Source organism: Grampus griseus (genome assembly GCF_964374135.1).
Source record: "Grampus griseus genome assembly, chromosome: 16".
NCBI lineage: Eukaryota > Metazoa > Chordata > Mammalia > Artiodactyla > Delphinidae > Grampus > Grampus griseus.
In genome coordinates, this window is record NC_139010.1 from 61,793,549 (window position 1) to 61,813,136 (window position 19,588).

Below are 19,588 nucleotides of genomic sequence, written 5' to 3' on the forward strand. Positions count from 1 at the left end.
TAGTTTTACACACTTAACAACGTTTATTTCAGTTTTGATTTTTCGAGTTCTCTGGAATCAGATCCTGATGAGTAATCAAGTTATTTTCAAACAATAATGTAAGAAGCACTATATTTTCTAATGTAAATTTTATTTATTATTTATATTAAACCAAATGGTATTATTGTTGGTTTAATTAGTATACCCAGGACAATGGAATAATGAAATTTGTTACTACAAAGAACTTTAGAGATTATCTAGTATTAATTATTTTTCCCCTTTCATGCCATTCTATTCACAAGTAAAATACACATCTTTAAAATCTTCCAGGACATTGGTAGAGGCATGCAGAAGCAGGATGACTTTTAACTTTACTCACAATATCCTTGGTCTCTTACCAGGGCTTGTATTTTATAGTGTTCCTCTTTAAGAACAGTTCCTCTGTACTCTTTCTTCCCAAAGTGTTAAGTTAAAATGGTGAGAGAAGGGCTTATTTCTCACTGGCTTATTTCCTGACTTGGGGGAGGGCGAGTTCTATTTATTATTTTTTCAACTGTAGTGTCTTTCTTAGAGAGATAAACGTAATGTCATATTTTACCAGTTATGATAGACTTTTTTTTTTTGCGGTACACGGGCCTCTCAGTGTTGTGGCCTCTCCCACTGCGGAGCACAGGCTCCAGACGCGCAGGCTCAGCGGCCATGGCTCACGGGCCCAGCCGCTCCACGGCATGTGGGATCTTCCCGGACTGGGGCACGAACCCGCGTCCCCTGCATCGGCAGGTGGACCCTCAACCGCTGCGCCACCAGGGAACCCCAGACTTTTAACTTTTAAACATCTCTCTAATTGGGATATGTCCCAATTTATTGATTGACGCCTTAGTATTGTTCGCCAGATGGCAGTTGTGATGTATCTGTCATTGCTTATGCTTTGTGAACGTAGTTGTATCTCTGTCATTGCTTATGCTTTGTGTCATACAGTTGCAAACCCTTGATGTTTCAATCAATAAACCATTTAAGAACGTTTTGAAGAAAGAATGTGAGTCCTAGTTGTCATCTGAAAGCTTCATTTAGCACCTGTGGTAAGATCAAGAAAGTATCAGCATTATAATTGCAAAATGGGAGACAGTGGCTTCAAAGAAAATTTTGGAGACAGTAGTAGAGGGGCACTTTTTAAAGAAATGCTGCATCACCAAAGCTTTTCATGGCTAGAGAATGATATTTTGTGGAAAAACACAGACATTAGATAATTCTGAGTGAAAAAGTGACTCAAGAGTTAAATGTGAAGAAGTGTTTAATTTTTCATGTATGCACAAGGGTAATATACGCTAACAATTTTTGTCTATATTTATCCAGAAGAGCTCTTAAAAAGGAATAATGTGAAAGTTCTAAATGATAAAGTGCCTGGCAGTTTTTCTTTCTTAGTGGAGCGTAAGATAATGGCACATCTTAAAAGACTTCGTAGATTTGATAAAATATGGTAGATTAGCATATTATTCTAGAGTGGTAGTTATGACTGATAAAGTTATCTTTTATCCATACATATTCTGTGAACCCTAAACATTAGGGTTACTTTGTTAGTAATTAGTATTAATTTTTACCTCTACCTAAGGAAGTAAAATGTAGCAAAATCTAATTAGGAGAATTCCCATATATAGGCTAATACCTGGTTTGTTTATTCTTTCTACCTAAGGAAGTAAAATGTAGCAAAATCTACTTAGGAGAATTCCTATATATAGGCTGATACCTGGTTTGTTTATTCTTTCATCATCATCTCAAAGGTTAGATAATAGATCCCTAAGAAATATCCCATAGACTGATTTTTTTGTATCTTATTGCCTCTGTAAAAATAATACATGTCCATTTAAAAATGTAAACAATATGAAAAATATAGAAAAAGTCAAAGCACGTGAAACTCTGCCATCCCCACTGATGATGTCTTTCCAGATATTTCTTATGTAGCTATCCCTGTGTGAAAATGGATGTGTAGTTTTTGTAAAACTGCATACCTTTTGTGTTTAGTAAGTTACTTTTTTTCCATTCAGTGATATGTTGTGGCTTTTGTCCCATCTTAAGAAATATTAATTGGTTAGTCAAATAATTTTAATGGTTGCATAATTTTCCATTGTAGAAGCATACTGAATGATTTAAGTAGGTTCCCGTTAATGGACATTTAGGCTGATTAAGTTTTCTTTATTGTAAACAGTGCTTTGATGAATATTTTGTGCATGCATTTTTTTTTTGTAAAATTATCTCCTTATAAATTATTAAAAATGGGATTTGGACATTTATTTGTTTATTAAAACACTTATTACTAGCTTTTGAAAGTTTGCTATTTTTTCTTTTAAGGTGATGGATTTACTGAAGTGATGGTAACATATATAATATTGAAATGTCTTTTAAAAACCCATTAGTATTTTAAGATTTGATTCCTAACTTTAAAAAAATGATCTTGGCTTCTACTACATATTTGGAAACCTTTCATTTCTAATAAATGGAGGTGAGAAGTTATTCAATTAAAATGGAAAAGTTAAAGTACTAAAAACAATGAAAAATAATTAAACTGATGGAAGTATAGGGAAACTGGAAAGGGTAATGATTAAAATAAAGAAAGGGCTTTGGAAACAACCAGGATTTGAATCCTGATTCAGCCTCTTACTAGCTCTACATGACCTCGGGGAAGCCTTTTAATGTCTCTAAATTTATTTATCCTTCTTAAAAGTAGGGATGCTAATATATCATGGGGTCATTTTGAGGATTAAATAATAATAGTAATAATTCCAGATAAGATGTTTGAATCTTTTTTACTATGTGTGGCAGGTGTTGTATTAAATGTTTATATGTATTCTTTTCACTTGGCAAGTATTTATTAATTCTCACAAACTCGTGAGATATAAGTATGTTTTATTGATGAGGAAGCTAAAACTAAAAAAGGGAGTTTGTAAGTTGCCCAAGCAACATAGTTAACAAGTGACAGAGTCAGAATTTGAGCCCTACCAGTCTGACCCAGTAGAGCCTGCAATTTGAAATTCTATCGTATGTGTATATAAAGCACTTAGCACAGTGAAAAGCATGCATCAGTTAATATTTATGTTTAGGCTATCTTTAAAAAATAAGTATGTCAAGAGAATGAGAAGACAAGCCACTTGGAGAAAATGTTGGCAAAAGATATATCTGATAAAAGACCGTTATTCAGAATATATTAAGAATTCTTAAACCTCAACAATTAGAAAACCTACAGTCTGATTAAAAAATGGCCAGAAGATTTGGACACCTCACTGAAGAAGATATTCAGATGGCCAATAAGCATATGAAAAGATGCTTAGTATCATATGCCATTAGGGAGTTGCAAGTTAAAACAGGGAGACACCACTACACACTTATTAGAATGACAAAAATTTATACCAACAACACCAAATGTTGGCAGGGGTGTGGAGCAGCAGGAACTCTCATTCATTGCTGTTGGGAATGCAAAATAGTATAGGCACTTTAGAAGACAGTTTGGCAGTATCTTGCAAAACTACACATACTCTTACCATATGATCCAGTAATTCTGCTCCTTGGTACTTACTCAAAGGGGTTGAAAACTTAATGTCCACACAAAAACCTGCACACAGATGTTTATAGCAGCCTTATTCACGATTGATAAAACTTGGAAACAACCAAGATGTCTTCAGTAGGTGAATGGATAAACAAACTGGCACATCTATATAATTGACTATTATTCAGCGCTAAAACGAAATTAGGTATCAAACCATGAGAAGACATGGAGGAATCTTAAATGCTTGTTACTAAGTGAAAGAAGCCAATCTGAAACGGCTACATACTGTATGAAAAACAAAACTATGGAGACAGTAAAAAGATCAGTGGAGGGGTTAGGAAGAAGGGCAGGATGAATAGGCAGCGTATAGAGATTTTTAGGGCAGTGAAACTATTGTGTATGATGTTATAATGGTGGATACATATCGTACATTTGTCCAGACCCGTAGAGCACATACCAGGAGTTAATCCTAATGTAAACAGTGGACTTTTGGTAATAATGATGTGTCAATATAGGTTCATCAGTTGTAACAAATGTACCACTGTGGTGCGGAATGTTGATGGGGGGGAGGCCGTGCATGTGTAGGGAGGAGAGTACATGGGAACTCTGTGTACTTTCTGCTCAGATTTGCTGGGAGACTAAAACTACTCTAAAAAATAAAGTTTATTAAAAAAAAAATTTAAAAAGCAAGTATGTGTTATAAGCATGAACTTTTGATACTTTTGTTTTTAGGCCCAGAATAAAGAGACCAATGTTTTAGCTGCTGCAAAGGTGATTGACACCAAATCTGAAGAAGAACTTGAAGATTACATGGTTGAAATTGATATATTAGCATCTTGTGATCACCCTAATATAGTGAAACTTCTAGATGCCTTCTATTATGAGAACAATCTTTGGGTAAGTATTTTCTGTTAATCTATAGGAATAACCAAAATGAGTTAATTGTCCTAAAGAGGTTTATAAGTTTTGTAGGCCTATTTTATGTACTACCTCTTCTTTTTAGTCACTTATGCTACTTGAATGAGAATTGACCTGCTGATGAGAGGGTCATTAACAACATAATTATCCTTAGCTTCAACAGATGTTTTTTTTTTTTTTTGCGGTACGCGGGCCTGTCACTGTTGTGGCCTCTCCTGTTGCGGAGCACAGGCTCCGGTCGCGCAGGCCCAGCGGCCATGGCCCACGGGCCCAGCCGCTCCGCGCCATGTGGGATCCTCCCGGACCGGGGCACGAACCTGTGTCCCCTGCATCAGCAGGCGGACTCTCAACCACTGCGCCACCAGGGAAGCCCCTTCAACAGATGTTTTGATGTGTATTTCAGATTGTACTGTATTTCATGATTGTTTGGCATTGGACTCAAATGTAGAAACTTCGTTAAGAATATTAAATTTCCTAAATAATGAAATTAGATGCCTTTCTTGTTTTTAATTAATTTTTTTTCCCAGTTGGAATTTCTTTCTTTCTTTGAAGTCTTTTTTTTCCTGCACTTTTAAAATTTTATTTTTTCTAATTGAAGTATAGTTGATTTACAATGTTGTTAGTTTGAAGTGTCTTGTTTAAATTTAAGTGTCTTGATTTAAATTTAAGCATTTACTTAAAATGTTTTAGAGTTTCTTTTGTTTTTTTGCAGTTGTTTATAATTTCTTATACTAAACTTTTGATAAATCATGTAATAAATTATAAAATGCTTACTAGAAATGTTAAATACTGGGTTTGCCAAAAAGTTCATTCAGGTTTTCCCTTATGGAAACTTTTTGGCCAACCCAACATTTATCTTACATATTATCAAGCCCAACTTTAGTGCATGATGTAGTGGCCAAGTCTGTATGTAAAAATTTTATTCATTTTTAGGAAATATTAGGCATAAATAAATATATAAGTAAAGTGTTAATATTTAGTATAATAACCAGTCAGTCACTTGCTCTGCACCGATACTAATTTAATCAAGAGGACTTTTTGAAATGGAGTTTTAGTTTTTTCTCCTTGAAGGAAGAAACAAAGTGTTACGAAAGAAGAGTAGATTGTACAAGCTGTACCTGATTGGGAATCAAAAGGCCTTTATTTTTTGATTTTGGTGACGCTAGGCAGGAGCTTGAATAAGTCAATTAACCTTTATGACTTGTTGACTCATCTCTAGGATGAGTAATGATCTGTCTCTCAAATTATTTTTCATATGATATAATGAATTTCCAAACAATTTATTGGCAAGCTCCTGTAAAAAATAAAGTGTTGTTATACAGAGGAGAAAAAAGTGTGAAGCTACACAATTTGTTAAGGTATGTAATTAAAAATAAAGTCTGTAGTTATTATTAGTGTGGTGCCTTCTAATATAGTTGTTCAGAGTTCTAGCAGAATGTTTCCAGAGATAGTAATGAAAATGAATTCCTAGACAACTTAATAAATAGATAAGATCTTAACTTGAGACTATTACAAAATAAAAAGCTGGACAACTGTGAGGGACAGTTTAGTGGGAGAGATAGACATTAATTAATCAAACAATCATAATAAATATAAAATTAAAACTGTGATAAGGGTTAAGAAGGAAAGGTGCATGGTGGTATGTACCAGGGAGGTCTGGGAAGGCATCCATCAGGAAGTGATAATTGAGCTAGGATCTGAAGCTTTTGTATATGTTTTTTCTCCTATTTTTTAGAAAAACTAAAAGTTTCTCTTTTCAGGGTTTATTCCTAGAAATAAAGTTAAAAAATATACTTGATCACTTACTTCTCAATAGTTACCTTAAAAAGGAGGGTATAAAATCTTTCAGTGGTGATGAAATGGATATATAATACTGTCCTGAATAAAAATTCTACACCTGGTAATTTTACAGAAGCAGGGACACTAAAAATGAAGATTAACAAAAATGCACATATTTCCACAATGTGTTTTCTTTGTGCTTTCTTAGTTGTATATCATTAAGACTTGTAACTCTTTTTACAAAGAAAATCTTTATGGTTGTTAGCATACTATTGTTTCTGTAACCTAGGTTATTTTATAGCTATTTCTTTATCTTTTATGCTAAATTGAAGAAAAAATACTCAAACTCAATGCCATGTTAGACACATGCTTTTTTATTTGCCTGCAGATCCTCATTGAATTTTGTGCAGGTGGAGCAGTGGATGCTGTGATGCTTGGTAAATGGTTTTTTGTTCTTCATGTTTATATCTTAAATTATACTTTAAAAAGTCAAATGATTTCAAACATTTATACATATATATTTATCTTATTGTTTAGAGACATTCAGTAAGTTAAGAAATCAGCCTAATTATTTTTATATTCTTGGATAATTGTAATAAAATTCTAAAATTAAACATTGAGTATAATATGTGAAGAAAGTTTTGTGTATAGTTTTTTAAAAATCAGTTCATTGTGTGTGATCTTTGGCAGTGATGGTAAAGTTATATAGCCTGCTGGTGCGCTTTCACTGTACAAAATGCAGATTTGTTTACTTTTTTCCTTGTAGAGCTTGAGAGACCATTAACTGAGTCCCAGATACAAGTAGTTTGTAAGCAGACTTTAGAGGCATTGAACTACTTACATGATAATAAAATCATCCACAGAGACCTAAAGGCTGGAAACATTCTTTTTACCTTAGATGGCGATATTAAGTTGGGTAAGTTTATTCCTTTATATAAAACATTTGAATTTGTGCTTTGAGATTTCCCCCGTATGTCTGTAACTTAATATTGTTTTGTTACAAGTCAAATATGTGAAACATGGAGAATTATATTCAAATACGTGAAACATGGAGAATTATTCAGTGTTAATTTTTTTTCCCCATTTATTTAGGTCTTCTTTAATATCTTTCAACAGTGTTGTATAGTTTTCAGAGTACAGGTCTTTCAATTCCTGTATGCTTTTATTTATTTATTTATTTATTTATTTTAAACATCTTTATTGGAGTATAATTGCTTTACAATGGTGTGTTAGTTTCTGCTTTATAACAAAGAGAATCAGCTATACATAGACATATATCCCCGTATCTCCTCAGTGTTAATTTTTAAGATACTTCCTTGGAGGGAATTCCTTGGCGGTCCAGTGGTGAGGACTCGGTGCTTTCACTGTTGAGGGCCCGGGTTCAATTCCTGGTCAGGGAACTAAGATCCCATACACCATGCAGTGTGGACAAAAAACAAAACAAAACTTCCTTGGATACATAATTATCCATTAACTCCCAGAATTCCTAAGTATAGGTACCTCATATAAAGACTCTTTAAAAAGTAAGAAAGGATGGATTTTTATTTTTAAAATGGCACACTTTTAAAAGACTGGCTAATTATTTTTCCTTTAAATTTTTGTATGTAGACTTAATACTTGTAAATATAATACATTTAGAAAATGCTATAGTATGTAAAACCACTAACTTAGTTTTATGTTCATTTCCAAAACTCGTATCTAGTGGTTTCTTTTTTCCATGTCTAGTTTTATATTCTATTTTGTAGATATGGTATCTTGGCTAAACTAACAAAGTAACTAACCTCAAGTCTGAAAAAGATGCCTAAAATAAATGTAAGGACTAGAATTTTTAATTTTGTTTTTTACACTGAGGGAATAAATGATAATTTCATAAGGAGAAATAGATGTAGATTTTAGATGGGAAATTAATGAATTTCATATACACATACAAATAGAAGTAAGTATCCCCAAGATATGAATTAAAAAAAAATCTGGTGATGAAGTCTAAATTTGGGTATTTTGGATGGATATTAAAAACAAAATATATTCAAAGGCCATGCTGATACCAGTGATCATAGTCATTTCACTTCACTTTGTCATGACATCTAAACAGGTATAATTTGATATACTACTAAATTTTAACCTTTTTATTAAGAAATGGTTACAGATACAGAAAACCACACTAACAGTTGTGTAGCTTATTGACTTGTAGCTTTGTACACAATAGCTTTGTGACCACCACCTAGATAAATAGAATGGGACTTCCCTGGTGGTCCAGTGGTAAAGAATCCACCTTGCAATGCAGGGTATGTGGGTTCAATCCCCCCTGGTCGGGGAACTGAGATCCCACATGCCGCGGGGCAGCTAAGCCCAAGTGCCGCAAACTACAGAGTCCACACTCTCTGGAGCCTGAGAGCCACAACTAGAGAGAAAAAACCCACACGCCACAACTAGAGAGAAGAAGCCTGTGAGCCTCAACAAAGAGGCCGCGCGCCACAGTGAAAGATCCCGCATGCCTCAACGAAAAAAGAACTAGATCCATGTCAGGCACCCTAGCAGCTGTTTCATGTGCCCGCTCTCAATCACACTGTCCCTCCCTTCTCCACAGGTAATCTATATCCTGACTTTTATAGTAATCACTTCCTTGTGTTTCTTTATGGCTCTATCACCCAGTGTTCATGTCTAGACTTTAGAGTTTAGACTTACCCATATTTAAAACCTGCTTTTTCTTCTAAGTCTCTTTTAATTTATAGGTTGCCCCCCACCGCCCTGTCATTCCTTTTTTCTCTTTACATTTTATCTATGGCATTCATTCTCATGGCATGCTTTCTCAAAGAAAGTTGGTTCTTTGGGGACAAAAAATTTTAGTGTTACCATGGTTGTGACCCTCCAAAGGCCCATAGATATACACAAACAGATATACAATATATCTGTGGCATTAAAATTTCATGGGGGGGAGGGAGGATTCGGAAAAAATGTCTAAAAAGGCTCCTTAGGAGAGAGATGAAAAAAAGGTTGAGAAACACTGATGTATAGGACCTAGGCTGTTGGACCTGTAGAGTTTCTCTCATCTTGCATTTTGCTGACTGTGTACTCCTGATGACTTTAGTAAGTTCCTCTCTGTATTTCCCTCAATTTGCAGATGAATCCAAAAGCCTCATCAGTCTCAAGTTTGACTTTTTTGGCAAGACTATAGGTGGTTTTGTGTTCTTTCATTGGGAGGCATGTATTACCGGCTTTTTGATCTTTTTTTGATGTTAGCAGCTGTTGATGTTTAATGCCTGGATCCGTTCTTTGATTGGAGTGGCAAAATGAATTACATCATTTTGTTTTTGTTTATTATTTTTGATAATAATTTTGGTGTAATTATTCATCAGTTATTTCATTATTTTCATTTATCATCATTATAAAATTAGGAATACTTATATAAAAAGACACTTCTCTTCAACTGTTTGGTTATTCAGGAGTATAGTTCCTATAGACAGGACAGGAAAAATGCTTGATTCTTTCCTTTTATTTATTTAGCTTTAAAGACAATGAATTGGTTCTCTCTCATCCTTAGTTGGTGGCCAGTATTTTTTTAAATGGCATTATTAATTCATGAATGTAATTTTATTTTATAGGTTTCAAATCTATTACAATTTTTATCCTTATTAAAGCTCACGTTGTACCATCTTGGTCAGTGGGAGCTTCTTCAAGCTGGCTTGTTAATCTTTTTGACATGACTCTACTCATCTTTGGTAGATTCCTCGCCGTCTGTTAGGTTGAGATGTTTCAGGCTCATCTTTTACATTTCCTGCCTCAGACCTGTAATTAGCCATTTCTTCAGGAAGCCCTGACGAAGAAGTTTCAGTAGGACATGGTATTTCAAGACCACAATCTGAGTGTTAGACATGCTTACAGTTTCTGGATTTGCCTTCATTCTAGGCCTTTACAAAGGACAGAGCTAGGCTCTCATGAGTTCCTACATATGACCTATTCAAATTCAGGGTAAAGCCTTTGTTTTTCCTTCTCTTAGCCCCTTCTGTATTACATCTGTATCGCTTTTCTTCTATCCTGAGAATCTTGCTTCTCAAGAACATTGAAGATAGATTTGGAGTATTCTGTAATTTCTCATTTTAACCTTCATTTCTGTATTCAGCGCTCACCACCGCTCTCGTTCATGTCTCTTTGGTTATGTTGGTTGTCTGAAGTTCATTCTCTGGTAGATTTCTCTGAAAGGACTCTCTGAGTTCTTATATAATGGTAACACTTCTACCCTTTATACTTTGAAGGTCAGTTTTGCTGGATAGAAAATCCTTGGTTCACATTTCTTTCCTTGAATATCTAAAATTTGTTCCTCTGTTTTCTTCTATTATAAAGTGTTATTGAAAAGTCTGATGAGAATCTGATTTTCTTTCTCGTGTAAGTCATGTGATCTTTTTGCCTAGATGCCAAAGACTTTTTTTTAAGGACTAAACTTTGACTGAACTTTTCTAAGTGTTGTTTTTTTGTTTCCCGCTCACCCCCCACCCCCCAGGAGGGTTTTCTGTAATTATAGATATGAGTATTTGTTCTGTTCCCTTGCACTGACTTTCTCCTTTGGAGACTTTTATTATCTTTTTGTCATGCTTGACAATCATCAGTATTTATAACTTTCTCTCAGGTTCTTTTTATCTTTCTTCATTTTTTTTCATTGTGGCGAAATATACTTAAAATTCACCGTCCTAACCATGTTTAAGCGCACAGTTCCGTAGCATATGGCGCATTCACACTGTCGTGCAGCCAACCCTACCGCGCCTCTCCAGAACCTTTTCATCTTCCTCAACTGAAACTCTGTACACATTAAAACGCTTAAGTCCCCATTTCCTCCTTCCCCCAGCCCCTGGCAACCATTCTCCTTTCTGTCTCTGTGAACTTGACTACTCTCCGTACCCCATGTAAGTGGAATCCTGCAATACTTTTCCTTTTGTGACTGGCTTATTTTACTTAGCATAATGTCTTTAAGGTTCATCCATGGTGTAGCATATGTTAATTTTCTTCCTTTTTAAGGCTGAATAATATTCTGTTATATGTATACACCACATTTTATTTATCCATTCATCCATTGATGGACACTTTGGTTGCTTCCACCTTTTCGCTTTTGTGAATAATGCTGCTATGAACATGGGTGTACAATATCTATTTGAGTCCCCGCTTTCAGTTCTTTTGGGTATATACCCAGAAGTGGAATTGCTGGATCATATGGTAATTCTCTGTTTAATTTTTTGAGGAACCACCCTACCATTTTCCACAGTGGTTGCGCCAGTTTACGTTTCCACAACAATGCACAAGAGTTCCAGTTGCTCCACCTCCTTGCCAGCATTTGTTATTTTCTGTATTTTTGATGATAACTATCTTAATGGGTGCGAAGTGGTAATGGGTGTGCATTTGTTGTGTTTATTTGCTCTTGCATTCCTCCTACTTTAGCCTTTGTTTCTAAAATTGTTTTTTATTTCTAACTTTCCCTTGAGTTCTGTCACCTCATTTATGAGTTTTAAAATTCTGATTTCTGTTACTCTTTTATGTCATCATTTTTTAGTCTTGTAGCTCGTTTTGAAATATAATTTTGATCTTTTTTAGTGCATGTTTTTCTGTAAGCATACTGAAATCTTATTTGAATACAGGAATATACTTCTGTGTAAAATAATGCATCATTAAAAATAAGTATATTTTTGAAGATTTAGGAATGCCAAAATAGTTTTGAGTTGGTTGACTTTTAAAATAGTTGCACTTTGTTTCATTAATTCATAAATACAGAGAACCTTCCAATTCTGTGACATTGTATTAAGTGTACACAGATGCATGTAGAACCATACTATCCTCAAGAACCATATATACAATAATCAAGTTTTTATGGTTTTGTCAGATCACATTGTTACAAATGGAAATAAGTATGTAAAATGCTATTTTAACAGACCAGCATATATATGCCATATCATTATAAGTAGAACTGTAAAGCACATAATGACCTTAGTTTTCCCCTTTGCACAAAAATGAAGATGGCTTCTTGTCCCTCCTTAGTTTACCTCCTGCTCATAAGAGTGCTTCGAGAGGTACGAATGTTGACAGTGGACCTTAGTGGTTTAGGCCTGTTTCTCAACCTCCTTTCCCAGTCATGTTCTGAGGGGGAAACAGTTAAAAAGAATAGACCATTAGTAGCTTCTAGGAACACACTGGAATACGTACTGAGCTGACTCTACCTGAGTAGAAAACCTCTTCTGGCAGGAATTTCATATTGTGATCTCAATCCCATCCTGTGGAAACATGGCAAGTTATAAGTTGAGGAAGTAGGGGGGTAATAGGGATGGAGAGTCCTGAATACATCTATTTATGTTGCATTTTCTGCAGATATATCTTCCAAGTATAGTATGTTCTATTGGCAAATTCATTTATTAATTTAATTATAAAACATTAATGAAATATCTAGTGTAACAAGAGATATTATAAGAGATAATATAAACACCATATTAAGAAGCTTAAACATTCTACAGGCAATAGGTGGCTGCCAAGATGTTTTAAGCAGGAGAACTACATGGTCAAAAAAAGAAAAGAAAGAACTACATAATAGACATAAGTAATTAGAATATAGGGCAGGATTTCATGAGTTTTAAGAGTTCTACGGCCAAAGTATCACAAAGGTTAAAATTACACATATGATTAATAACAGTAGCTGACGTTTATTGTGTGTATATTCTGTGCCAGGCCTTGGGGCATGAATACTAAATACAGGATTTTTGGTATTTATTCAGTTTTGAGAATCATGGCATGTCAAATGAAACTTTAAAAGTTAAATGTATATGGCATGAGGTAATTTATGCAGCAATAGCAATTTTATGTTGCTATTAATGATTGAGCTCTAAGCTGAAAAGGAGTTAACAACCGATAAAGCTATAATGTTACTGTGCCCTATAATTTAAACTAGAAAGCATCATTCCTAATTTTTTTCTTTGTGGTATAATTTTATGAGGAAGTTAGCAAGACATATGCTGTCATAAAGGCTGCTTTGGTATAATTTCTGTTTTTCACACTATAGAAAAAATGTCCCTTAATTTAATTGTCACATATAGCACTAGTTGGCGTTTATTTTGGTGAAGTGGATAGACTGATCTATTTCAAAGTTACTTTTTTTTTTTTTCAATTCTGGAGAATTTGTGATCTGAAGATGTGTAAGGATGGTGGTATCAAGTGTATTAATGATGGAATCTTTTCTTTGGCAGTTTTTTTTGGAGGGGTGGGTGTATGGCAGAAAGAGGGTGGTCAAAATTAGGATGATAGAGAAGTTATTTATCTTTCTATTTTGCTTACCCTTTAATAACAGTGGCCTTATTAAAGACTTGATATGCTTTTCCCTTATGTTGAATATAGCGTCCTTTACTTAAAAACTGTCATTAATACTTTTGTATGATTATTTCAAGCGGATTTTGGAGTATCAGCTAAAAACACAAGGACAATTCAAAGGAGAGATTCCTTTATCGGCACACCCTATTGGTATGTATTCAGTTTTATGGATTTGCAGCGTTAGTTATGTCAACAGTTATTATTACTCATGAATTTTGTCCACATAATCAATTATACTATCTTTCACGTGGTTTGTGATCACTGCTCTTAAGTTAAACATCTTAATTTTCAGTTCTCTGTCTTCATAGGATGGCTCCTGAGGTAGTCATGTGTGAAACATCTAAGGACAGACCCTATGACTACAAAGCTGATGTTTGGTCCCTGGGTATCACTTTAATAGAAATGGCTGAGATAGAACCACCTCATCATGAATTAAATCCAATGCGAGTGCTGCTAAAAATAGCAAAATCTGAGCCCCCTACATTAGCACAGCCATCAAAATGGTAAAGTATTCCTAAACAATTTTTTTTAAGAAGCAAAACTTGATGCTTTATTCTTCCAACTTTCCAAGGGTATTTAAATTTAGGTACATGGTACAAAGATTGTATGAAGTAGAAAACTGATTTTTGGTGTATTTTCAAGACTTAAGGACCATATAAACTCCTGTAACTGACTTTCCCCATAAATTAAAAGATACGAGTGATCTGAGTTCTACATGAAAGAGATATTTTCTGTACTATGAGAAAGTGAGGCATATATGTGATTGATCTGTATTTGTGGAGTTTAATATAATGGAAGGGGGCTTCCCTGGTGGCGCAGTGGTTGAGAGTCCACCTGCCGATGCATGGGACATGGGTTCGTGCCCTGGTCTGGGAAGATCCCACATGCCGCGGAGCGGCTAGGCCTGTGAGCCATGGCCGCTGAGCCTACGCGTCCGGAGCCTGTGCTCCGCAACAGGAGAGGCCACAACAGTGAGAGGACCGCGTACCGCAAAAAAAAAAAAAAAAAATATATATATATATATATGTATATATATATATATATATATATAAAATGGAAGAATTTTTGTGATTTTTAGCATACTTATGGATATATGGCTGTATCTCAATGACTTAAACTATGAATCTATTTACATATATGTAACTTATATTTATAGATAAATGACTTATGAAATATTAATATTCTCATAACTAGTTTTCTTATGTTGAATTAATACTATTACATACATAATGGAACTTAACCATAGTTTCTCAGAGTTTTGATTTTATTAACAAGAAAAATAGAATGTCATTATTAAAATTTTATTTTGAAGGTCTTCAAATTTTAAGGACTTTCTAAAGAAATGCTTGGAAAAGAATGTGGATTCCAGGTGGACTACATCTCAGCTACTGCAGGTAAGATAAGAGTAGTATGACAATGGCAAACCATATAATTGTTGTAACATCTCTTTAAGAAGAATACAGTTTCAGATTCCTTCAGTGTGCCCTCTCTCCACTTGAGTTTCCCTGTGCAGACTCACTCAAGGTTCATTGTAGTAGTTAACATTTGCTTTACAAACATTTGCTGCTGTTATTAAAGCGCATTTATTTAGCTTTTAAATTTCTCGTATGCTTTTTTGATTCGGTTTAATTGTGGTTTTTTCATTTTGTTTAGTTATTTCCACTTTATCAGTTACTTACATTTTGTCTCTCCAGTTACTAGAAAACAAGCACCTTGGTGGCAGGGGCCATGAGCTAATTAATTTTTTTTTAATGTCCCTTACAGTGAGGGTAAATGTTCAGTAAATATTGCTAACTTTTAAAAAATGGTGTTAAAGTGATTGGATAATTTTGTTTTATAGCAGGACTTGTTTGTAATATTTGAAATAAAATTTTGTCAATAATAGTATAGGTAGAGAAATAGAATGACAAGTCTTGAGGCAGTTACTGTTAGATTGAGTACAGCTCCTCCATTGTAGTTTTTTCGGTTGATCTATTTATCTGGGGGGAGAAGCGGGAAAAATTTCCTTTCGCTGTACAACAAGTATATCCTTGGAACACACTTTCTCTTATTATTTCACTACCCCCCCCCCCATTTGAAGGCCTTAATCTGTGACAAACACCAAGTGCTGAGTGTACAGAGGTGAATAAAATATCTTCTTACTCTTAAGAATATTTGAACTATGTCAAAAAACAGATGTTTATAGACACTTTTTATTAATTTTTATTGGAGTATAGTTGCTTTACAATGTTGTATTAGTTTCTGCTGTACAACAAGTGAATCAGTTGTATGTATACATATATCCACTCTTTTTTAGATTTCCTTCCCATTTAGGTCACCACAGATCATTGAGTAGAGTTCCCGTGCTAAACAGTAGGTTCTCATTAGTTATATATTTTATGCATAGTAGTGTATATATGTCAATCCCAGTCTCCCAGTTCGTCCTATGCCCCCTTCCCCACCTCGGTAACCATAAGTTTGTTCTGTACATTTGTGACTTTGTTCATCTATACCATTTTTCTAGATCCCACATATAAGTGATATTATACAGTATTTGTTTTTCTGACTTACTTCACTCTGTATGACAATCTCTAGGTCCATCCGTGTCTCTGCAAATGGCACTATTTCATTCCTTTTTATGGCTGAGTAATATTCCATTGTATATATGTACCACATCTTCTTTATCCATTCCTCTGTCAATGGACACTTAGGTTGCTTCCATGTCCTGGCTATTGTAAATAGAGCTGCAGCGAACATCGGGGAGAATGCATCCTTTCAAATTACGGTTTTCTCTAGATACATGCCTAGGAGTGGGATTGCTAGGTCATATGGTAGCTCTGTTTTTAGTTTTTTAAGGAACCTGCACACTGTTCTCCCTAGTGGCTGTACCAATTTACAGTCCCACCAACAGTGTAGGAGGTAGATACTTTTAACGGAACTTTAAAGCTTTTTGTAATTCTTTTATTGAGGCTTTATACATATTGTTACTTTCTAACAATTAAACATATTGTAAACATACTGTTACTTTCTAAAACTAGTAATGTACTTGAAACTTGCTTTAAATTTTAATTTAGATTTTAGGTTATGAAGTTTTCAGACATACAGAAAAGTATATATACCTACTACCCAGATGTAATATGTTATCATTTTTGACATATTTCTTTCAGATTCTTAAAAAAAGGTACAGATACAGTTGCAGGCAGCCCCTACTCCTGCTCAATTCCCTCCCCCTCCTTTTCCCAGATGTAATATCATCTGAAGTTGTTTGTATTTTTCCTACTTATATGTTTATGTTTTTGCCACATAACAATGTGTTTTATATATTTGAAATTTACTTCACAAGCATTTCAGTTGTTACTGAGTATGCTCTTTTTAATGATTAAACAGCATCCCTTTGTGACTGTTGATTCCAACAAACCAATTCGAGAATTGATTGCAGAGGCAAAGGCTGAAGTAACAGAAGAAGTTGAAGATGGCAAAGAGGAGGATGATGATGAGGAAACAGAAAATTCTCTGGTCAGTATTTAGAAAGGAAATTTCATTTAGGTCATTTTTAGAGTTGAGTTTTGAGGTATGATTGCAGCTGTGTCTAAGAATTAATTGATGGGTAGCATTACAAAAACCTTTAATTTTTGAGGTGAAGATTTATTAAGTTTGCTCCTTGCTGCCCATTTTTGTCATATTTATTTTGTGAAAATTTGTCAATTCTTTAAGTTATTTTTATAATTTCATCAAATTTTACTGAATAAAGATATTAAATCATTATATATATGAATTAAATCATTTTTATATATGAAACGTTATTTTGGTTACCATCTTGAAATTATGTTTTAACACTATAACTGTATAAAATCTTTTTTAGCCGATACCTGCAAGTAAGCGTGCCTCCTCTGACCTTAGTATTGCGAGCTCTGAAGAAGATAAGCTTTCACAAAATGCTTGTATTTTGGAATCTGTCTCAGAAAAAACAGAACGTAATACTTCTGAAGATAAATTTAACAGTAAAATTCTTACTGAAAAACCCACCACCGATGAACCTGAAAATACTGTGGTAGGCATTAATGAACATGTTAATGATACTCATTTAGAAGCTATGGCTGAACTTCATAATAGAGCAACAGTAATCGAGGAAAATGGGAGAGAGGAGAAGAGACCCAAGCTTGAAAATCTGCCTGACACAGAAGACCATGAAACAGTGGACATTAATTCAGTCAATGAAGGAAAAGAAAATAACATAATGATAACTTCAGAAACAAATATTGAACAGAATCTGAAACCTGAGGAAGAAGGGGATCAAGAAAAGCAACAGATATTTGAAAATAAGTTTATAAAATCTGAAGAAATTGAAGACACTGCTATTCAGACAATGGATTTAGTTTCTCAGGAGACTGGAGAAAAAGAGGCAGATATTCAGGCAATTGAAAGTGAAGTTGAGTTTACAAAGGAAGACACCCTCGAGGAATTGGGAAGAGATGACAAAACTGAAAAAGATATGATCAGTGATACAAGCAAAGTGATAGGAACAAATGAGGCAGAAGACATTGCTCAGAAGGCAACTGAAAACAGTGCTGAGGATGCTCAGAGTAATGATGGGAAAGAAGTGGGTGAAGTAGGCCAGATATTAGTGATCAAGTCCACAGAGGGTCCTGAGGCTGGTGGTACTGAAGAAGTTTCTATTAAAGAAATAGTTGAAACTAATGAGATAGATCAAAAATCTGTAGAAGGTAAAGGTGAGGAACAGTTAATCAGCAGTTCAGAGAACATAGTGGAGACCAATGAGGAGCTCGGGACAAATGAAGTTGAGATTACTGAATCGAGTAGCACTGAAGGAATGGAGGTCAGAAGTGCGGTGACTGATAGTGACCAAAAGGCTTTAGGAAGTGAAACTCGGGATGCTCGTGAAGCCACTGCTCAGATGGACACAGAGCAGAAAGATATCCCGTGCGAAGTGCCAGTTAAGGCAGAACCTCAAGTTCCTGCCACTTCACAGCCCAGTGAACCTCAGCCTGTTCTAATACCCAGTATTAATATCAACCCTGAAGATGCAGAAAATAAAGGAGAAATAGGTGCTTTATCAAAAACTGAAACCATGTTACCAGAATCTGAGAATCAAAAGGAAAATGATACTGATTCAGGCACTGGTTCCACTGCTGATAATAGCAGCATTGACTTGAATTTATCCATCTCTAGCTTCCTAAGCAAAACTAAAGACAATGGATCAATATCTTTACAAGTAAGTGTGCACGGGTCCTTGTTTGGGTGTTTCTTTGTTATTTTGGCAGTTGAGAGTTTATGTGAAACTGACATCTTGAAAACAAAACAACACTAAATCAGTGTAGTATTAACCCTATAAAATTCTTAAGGCCTATGAGGGCAATCAATTAAAAAATAAACTAAGATTCCGGATGTAATCTTTAAATTTTTTTGTAGTACCTATCTATTTTTGCCAACTTGATAGAAATAGTATAATACAGTTGCTTACTGGAATTTGGGTTTTCCTATTGTACATACCTAGGTATAATTGTAGCAAGAATCAGCAGTATATGAAAGAATTGAGGACTTGAAAGAATGATCTCTTTTTAAGAATGTTTAGGGTATAAACAGCCCTTGTTACCACTGGCACGTGCGGTGACCACTCTTACCTCCTCAGTCATAGCAATCGCTACTGCCGTGAGAATCATCGTGGGAAGAAAGCCAAACGCTAACCCTCGAACACTTGGAGCTGTTAAGCATAATTCTCCAATCTGAGTTACTGGGGGGGCTGTGTAGAAGTATGGAGTGGGGCCAGAGAATACGTATTTATAGCAAAAGATCCCATGGAATTCTGATACAGGTGAGACTCTGGATTGACAGGTGGCAGAAAAGCAGAAAGAACTGAAGAAAATTGACCTTAGGGATAGGACGCCAGGGCACGACTGATCAGCCTGCGTATCTGCCCCAAATTATTACATGTATTGCCGAGATGGTCTTCAGTTTTCAGGTTGTTTCCCTGCTGAAATTCCATTAATCTGAAGTTCATTCACTGACTTAATAGTTAGCCTTTCCAAAAAATTCAGA

General features: G+C 34.9%; 1 protein-coding gene across 2 annotated transcripts in view; it reads left to right on the forward strand.

The window, feature by feature from the left end:
* Window positions 1-19,588, forward strand: part of SLK (STE20 like kinase) — a 56,770-nt gene that overhangs the window by 13,570 nt on the left and 23,612 nt on the right. For both annotated transcript variants that reach the window (XM_082672931.1, XM_082672932.1), the window contains exons 2-9: window positions 4,250-4,414; window positions 6,603-6,651; window positions 6,981-7,130; window positions 13,630-13,702; window positions 13,861-14,055; window positions 14,865-14,946; window positions 16,919-17,047; window positions 17,394-18,764. In XM_082672931.1, the coding sequence (XP_082529057.1) occupies window positions 4,250-4,414; window positions 6,603-6,651; window positions 6,981-7,130; window positions 13,630-13,702; window positions 13,861-14,055; window positions 14,865-14,946; window positions 16,919-17,047; window positions 17,394-18,764 (2,214 nt within the window). The remainder of the gene's footprint in view (window positions 1-4,249; window positions 4,415-6,602; window positions 6,652-6,980; window positions 7,131-13,629; window positions 13,703-13,860; window positions 14,056-14,864; window positions 14,947-16,918; window positions 17,048-17,393; window positions 18,765-19,588) is intronic.